The 6928-nt window shown below is 33.3% G+C and overlaps 1 protein-coding gene across 2 annotated transcripts; it reads left to right on the top strand.

The window, feature by feature from the left end:
- Positions 1–244: 244 nt before the first annotated feature.
- Positions 245–3751, top strand: LOC115443594. Of its 2 annotated transcripts, XM_030169056.2 has the most exons (4): positions 245–372; positions 664–787; positions 2596–2850; positions 3406–3600. In XM_030169056.2, exons 1-3 carry the CDS (start codon positions 334–336, stop codon positions 2847–2849), a joined length of 417 nt encoding a protein of 138 aa, XP_030024916.1. In that variant the 5' UTR covers positions 245–333; the 3' UTR covers position 2850; positions 3406–3600. The 2 variants fall into 2 exon arrangements, with proteins under 2 accessions (XP_030024916.1, XP_030024915.1); XM_030169055.2 differs by lacking the exon at positions 2596–2850 and having other exon boundaries at positions 3406–3751.
- Positions 3752–6928: the final 3177 nt, after the last annotated feature.

Here is a 6928-nt window from a genome sequence, read left to right as displayed (position 1 = left end):
GAAAGAGGATGTGTAAAGTGTCGGGGTATATATTATCGTAGTACGCTGAGGGAACTTCGTGAGAATATTACAGAATCTTGTCATTATTAAGTATTTAAATTTTGTCATATAAAAAGAGACACTGTTTAAAATGTGTACGTGGATACTATCCTTTATAGAATTTTGTGGAATGACAATTTTTAGCACCAATCAATTATAAACTATGATAAATTTCTTCATTTGTATTATAATTATCTGTGATCGCAACAATGGTTTATTGTCAAATTTATATGTCATGTCATAATTTACTGTGATTATTATTGAATATATGTTTTTAGATCTTAATTTATCAATATGATGATACCAACCTGCGTAATCAAACTTTTTGAATTAGTAAGAGTATTTTATTCTATGTCTTTATAATTTTGCATCATAAATAGTTCATTACCTACTGATTTATCAATAACAATTCTTTTACTATGGGTGCAGGACAAAATATTAATGAAGGAAGAAATTAAGAATTAAATAAATTAAATAAAAAATTAAGAAAATATTAAGCCCATTAATTTATAATAAATTAGATAATTCAAACTTCCCCAACAAAATACCATAACCTATTCCAGATCACGCAAAATATAATCAAGTTTACTTTTCAGTTATATTCTACTTTGTATTTTGTTTTAGCTTTTAACCATATCCTGTCTTACACTCCATCACTACAGTTACGACCTAACTGACATTCCAACGTTGATGCTGTGCTCTGGGACCTATATCGGGTACGTTGTGGTGCTCTCAGGAGAGATCGTCGGTGAGTCAATGATTCACATTCGATGTTGCGCCGACATTGTGGGGAATTGTGTTATGCATAAATAAAAACGGCTCAGTTTTGATTTATTTGTGTTTAGGATTTTTTCGCGGTATTGTAATTAGATAGGAGTATTATATTGTGTTGAATGATATACGATTTTAGAAAAAATCATGTACATGAGTTTCTTTCATTGAAAAATTAGTAAATTTTATTGCGGTTCTTTCGGTTATTATAACGAACGAAGAGGCTTAATAAAAATCCTTAGCATGATAGCAAACCTAGTTCTGTGTGCTAAGTTACTATATTGAATCATTTCTTTGGCTTATTTCTTGATTGCGCGATACTTATCATTATGCGAAATACGGTCTTTTGTTAATCTACATACAAATTGATATACTAAATTATGGTGGATGGACTAAGAGTTTCTATTTATTTCAAAAGCTTTCTAAAAACATCCAAATTTCACTAGAGAAGATAGTTGAAAGCTTTCACAAGCTTGGGATCGTTTATTGAAAACGGCCTTTAATAAATTTTCAATTGTACTATTATTATTCAACAGTTTCATATATTAAGCTAGAATATTACTTTAAGTTGGTGTATTGATTAAAGTCATTTAATGTATAGCAGTTTAGTATCAAGCCTTGAGTCGTGACGGTAACCTGTCCCCGTAGATTCTAAGCCACGTATGTTTAGTTTTGATATTGGCATTTTAAGGTTAAAACCGCATTTATATTAATTGAAAGGGCAATAAGTCTTAACGAATTGTTGATTGGAATCTATCATTGAAGTACTTAATGTACTTTTTTATTTTGTATTGAAATAATGACTGCGTACATCGATGATGAAAATCTAGTGCTTAAACGTAAGAAAACAAATTATGATATTATTGTTCAATCGCGTATAGATTGGTCACTTTAATAAACCGCTGCTTGATGCCCACAATCAGAATCGACACCTGAATGCTAAATAATAGAGTAGTGAATGGTACAATGCCGCCTTGATCTTGTCACTAGATCTCATGTCGAATATTATATAATAAAAATGCAAAAGTATGAGGAGGTCCAACGCCGTATAGTATTAATTATTGCTGCTCATGAACAATCTCAATAGCAGAGGAATTAAGGCTGGTTGATGCTGCTGCTGCTGCTGATGCTGGCCAACCTTTGATGGAGTATATTGCTTTAGAGATGTTCCGGCTCTTGTAATTTTATTATCACTACAATAAACCTACTGCTAAACATAAATTTCCCCCAAAGATTTCCAGATCGATTTGTATAAAGCGACCTGCATCTAGAGAGTTCCTGCGACCTTGTCCTTTCAGGTTAAACTAAACGGCTAAAACTTCGGCTCTATCGTTAATTCATTTTTTTGCCCGTTAATTATATTCTAGCAAAGCATACCTACCTAAGTTTATTATATCAAGTAGCGATGATAAATTAACGAGGCGTCTTTCACGATTTTAAGATTGACATGACATTTAAAACTTTCCAATATGAATTAAATGATCAATTAATAATTAGAAATAATTAAATACTGTTTAGTCTCCATTAAATCGATATTTCTTCTATGGATTATGAGTAACTTCCATAATACTGAGATATAACGTAATCAATCATCCCATTCCCTATTTAAACCCAAAATCAATAAATTGTCCTGATTGCTATTTTGCGATCAATCCCGTTATCAGAAAAAAAAATCTGATTGGTTCATTTTCGTGATCAATCCGAATATAGCGATTTATATCGCCTATTGAAATTGGACTATAAGACTATACCTAGACGTCTCATAATCGCTTGAAATGTTTATAGGTGAAATGATATTCGCGCCTCTCGATCTTGTCCAAGATATATACTTTGACTTACTGGGAGCTACTTTGTTCTCCGTGAGCGGTGGAATGGTCCTGTCGGCCAGAGTAAAAGACAGTGTATACCCAAGGACAGGAGACCACAATGCGGCACTACTGGCCGGTTCGCTGGCAATATTAAACGCTTTTCTAATGCTATTCGACCTGAGCCTTGCTTATTTGGATTCAGAGGAATTCGATGACGAGGCCAGTGTGTGAGGTGAGGTGTTGTTTTTAATATAAATGCGGTGTTAACTGTTATGCTCAATATTCATAGAGATTAGATGGTATTTATTTATTTATTTAAACACTTTATTGTACATCAATACCGTAAGGAAAAATAAATATACAACAGAGATGATGAAACAACAGGAAGTACAAATGGCGGTCATTATCGGTGATTTCTTCCAGACAACAACGGTATTTGTAGGTGGTAGTTCGTTTTATTTATCTATGTTCAATACTAAGTATAGTTTTACTGGTACTTAATAATTTGTCATCTATTAAAATCGAATAAACGAAGGTTATGTTTAGATAAAGATAGTCAAAGATAATCATTACCAACTAATGCATTAAATCATTATGAAGACATTAACTCGCATTGACGCTACATGTTTTATTTATAGACCTTCATATTCTTCTTTTTTAATTGAGTTTTTAGTAGGCCACACGATCTATGTTTAGGTGATAAACCAAATCCGTCCTGTAGTTCAAACGTAAACATGTAACAGACATACAAACTATACTATAACTATTAACATTTTTTCATCTGCAGGTGAAGTGGTATCTGCAGCGGCGGACGCCTACGTGGACGGCTGGTGGTCGGCAGCCGGTGGTGTTTTATTCGGAGCCTGCGGAGGTTTAACACTCCGCAATTGGAAGGAGGTGCCAATTTGCCAACGACGGTCGTATGCGCAGTCGGCAGCTGTCTGCGCCCTCGCCGCCGCCGCGCTCCTCACAATAGACGCGTTGCTGGCATTCTGTTCAGCACATAGAGATGACGTCAGCACACGCACTAAACGCAAGACAAATCAATGTTCATAAAGTTTACAGGCTTATTTGCAATTTTATTTTATACCACGAATTAATGGCCAATCCTTGAAATCAGGACTCTTTTATTTATATTATGGCTTTAGTCGTTTATCTGTGATTTCGCCATGTTCAGTAGTTATATCAAATATCATAAACGATTTTAATAATTCAATAATAAGTGACATAAAATCTTAATAAAATTCTAAAAAACGCATAGCAATATCAAATATAAATACGGTTTTGTGTTAATTAGTTAAAGCGCCATCTAGTCTAAAGTTATGGAATTCATTTGGTTGAAACAATGTAGATTATACTTCAATCGAGCATTTAGTTTTATACACGTGTTAATAGATGGCGTTAATTTACAATATTTTGTAGTGTGCACTTGTAAACAGTAAGCAATAAGTTCAAAAAAAAAAAATATATACTGCGTTGAAAAAATCTTGCAAGGTTTTTCTCGGGTTGCACATTATTCGGAATCCTCAACCGGTGTAGTATCACTCTTTCACTAAAAATAAAATTAGAGTATATGAACCACATTTTTTCACTAATTGTAGGAATGATAGATTATGGAATACTGTGGTGATGAATTTATGTGAAAGAATAAACTAGTGAAAGAGGATGTAGTGACTAAAATTATATTAAGGTTTGCTAAGGAGTTTTGGACATTTGGAGAGAATGGATGGCAGGATTCTGACGGGGAAGATGTATAAGGCTAGTGTGGGTGGTAGAGTCGGTAGGGGTCGACTGCATCGAATCTTCAAATGTCAGATATCTTAAGCACTCTGAACGCGCGGGAATGTATAAAAATTTCGATGAAAGTGGAGAAAGTGAAAAACGTGTAGAAGAATCGAATGTACTGGCAATCCATAGTGTTTGCCTACTCCTATGGGACAGAGACGTGATATATGTAAGTTTTTTTTTACCTAAAACTATTTAAGTTACATCCATAAACTCAAACCGACTACCTCAGATTTTGCATTCTCGCTCACAAGATCAATACGGCGTCATAATTGAACGTTATCATATCTAATTGAAAGATGTAACAACGAACGAAGCAACCAAACAGAGACATCAGTTTCGCTAATTGGTCCGCAAATATCACGATCCGTTCCCAGAACGTTTGCTAAGGAGTGCGAAGGATAAAATAATTAACGCTTTATGTAATCAATGAGATAATTTCGAGCTAAGCTTAAATAAATTTGAGTACGTTGTGTTGCTACTATGTTTGTAGTATTTTTTGCGTTGGGTAGTTGGATTGTTTTTGGCTCGATATTGAATTTTAATAGTTTTTATTGTTGTTACTGGTAAAAGGCAGCCTTTAAAAAGACTACAACACGTGTGATATTATATCCGTTTGCATCAGTAAATGTATTGTAACGACTTCAAAAGTATGTCGCGTTTAAAGCTTATAACTGCTAAAACTCTAAAATCTTATATTCTAAGTACACATAACTAAACATGTAATTTCCATTCTTTACGGATTCATCCAGATGAAAGTTCCCCAAATAACATTTCGTTTTTTAATTTATGATATAAATTAATACTGACACAAATAAATTGCGCGGCACGAAACTAGCTGAGATTATAAAATTGACTGCGGAATTGTGGTCGCGAATCGCAATAATTGAACTCCCTGTTATATTTGTAGTATTAGTCATTTACATACCGCATAATTGTTACAATAACATCATACGTAAATTTTAGAGTATGAGTCAGCCTTATAGTTTTTATGGTGGCGTTGCCAGTTTATATTTCGTAAGTACAATATATGCTTGAAGTTTGTTAAATTCACTTAGTTATTTAAAAAGTATCTTAGTAGTACCGATAATAAGTATAATTTCCATGTAAAAAGCATAGCGTAATTTAAATCAATATCGTTCAGATATATTTATTATACTCTAAATAATAAGGGCCAGATCCTTGCTCTATGTTTATACGAACGAAATCCGATAAAATTATTTTTAAGTTATTTTCTTTTGTACAATTAATATCATGTTCTTGGAAGCAAGGTATAGTGTTCTCTTTGATTTTTCCAATAATAATGGAACACATATGATAAAAATTTAAGGTGTCGGAAAAATCTGAAACACAAAATTATAGAAAACAATTTATATAACCATTAGAAAAGTTGTGTAGAGTTATTATAGTTCACCAATATTATGCAAATCAATATTTTTTAATACCAGAGGAGCCAAACAAGCTGTTGTATAGTGATGTGTTTGTAGTTGGGTCTTTAACAGTACCAGCAAAGGCGGCTTTAGGGAAGGCCAACCGGGAAAGCGTCAGAGACCTTGCACTTACAGGGGCCCCGCGCGGTTCCTTAGAGGACTTCTTTTACAATTTTACCGACGAAACTGTTAAAACCGTGAATCTTTTCTTTTGTTTCCGGAGCCTCGCATCTTTTTTTGCCTTCGGGGCCTTCGGTCGTTCAGGACCGCTACTGAGACTCAGTTTTACAACTCATACCGTTACATATTTTTTTAAAGCTTATGTTTATCCGATGAATGGATTCAGATACGATCATTAAAGTATATTTACGGAACATTGTGTCAGATCATACGCTTATTTTACTAGTTTGTTGATCACCTTGGTATTTCGTACGAGCATTGTGTAATATCCTTAAATAACTTCATAGTAGCATATAAAGCTATTTATAACTGTGGGTATGTTACGAAAAGCGGTAATTAATAGTTAACCAAGAATGTGAGAATCGAAATGACTAAACATCTGTTTTACTCAAAATATTGTCATAGTTTAGAACGAAAAATGACATAAACCAGCTAGGACTGATTTATTTAAATCGTTGAGGATGGCAGATTTCTTTTAATGTAATTGATATTATAGTAGGTAAGTACTAAAATACAATAAGGTAAATTAATTACTCTATGGTGATGTCATTTTATAGGGACCGAAGGGAATATATTGCGGTGACCAAAGTTTAGAGAGACATATCCGGTTAAAGAAAACATATTCCATATTTGAAAAAATGTTCAATAATTTTCGTTCTTTTTGGATAAAAGGAAGAACGGTATAAACGACCTATAAAAATAACTTTGGTAAATTAATTTGCATATTTGTAACATGAGGGTGGGTGGTTTACATCCATTTAAATAGGTAATTAGCTTATTTTTACAATTCAGATATCGGGATTGTCCCATAAAAAACAACTAACGGATCTATAACTTTTTAAATACAGATAGGTCAATCAAAAGATGCATAATTAAAAAAGCAAGTATGGTGGAAATGTTCTCTGTTATAATAAT

Source organism: Manduca sexta, chromosome 12 (assembly GCF_014839805.1).
Source record: "Manduca sexta isolate Smith_Timp_Sample1 chromosome 12, JHU_Msex_v1.0, whole genome shotgun sequence".
In the NCBI taxonomy this organism is placed as follows: domain Eukaryota; kingdom Metazoa; phylum Arthropoda; class Insecta; order Lepidoptera; family Sphingidae; genus Manduca; species Manduca sexta.
Note: the sequence above shows the minus strand (reverse complement) of the source record. Positions and strands in the feature narration are given on the sequence as shown.

Coding starts and splice junctions, on each gene's coding strand:
- LOC115443594 (XM_030169055.2), top strand. CDS start 334: ATGATGATACCAACCTGCGTAATCAAACTTTTTGAATTA. Junction 373..663: donor TAATCAAACTTTTTGAATTA/GTAAGAGTATTT, acceptor ATTTTGTTTTAG/CTTTTAACCATATCCTGTCT. Junction 788..3,405: donor GCTCTCAGGAGAGATCGTCG/GTGAGTCAATGA, acceptor TTTCATCTGCAG/GTGAAGTGGTATCTGCAGCG.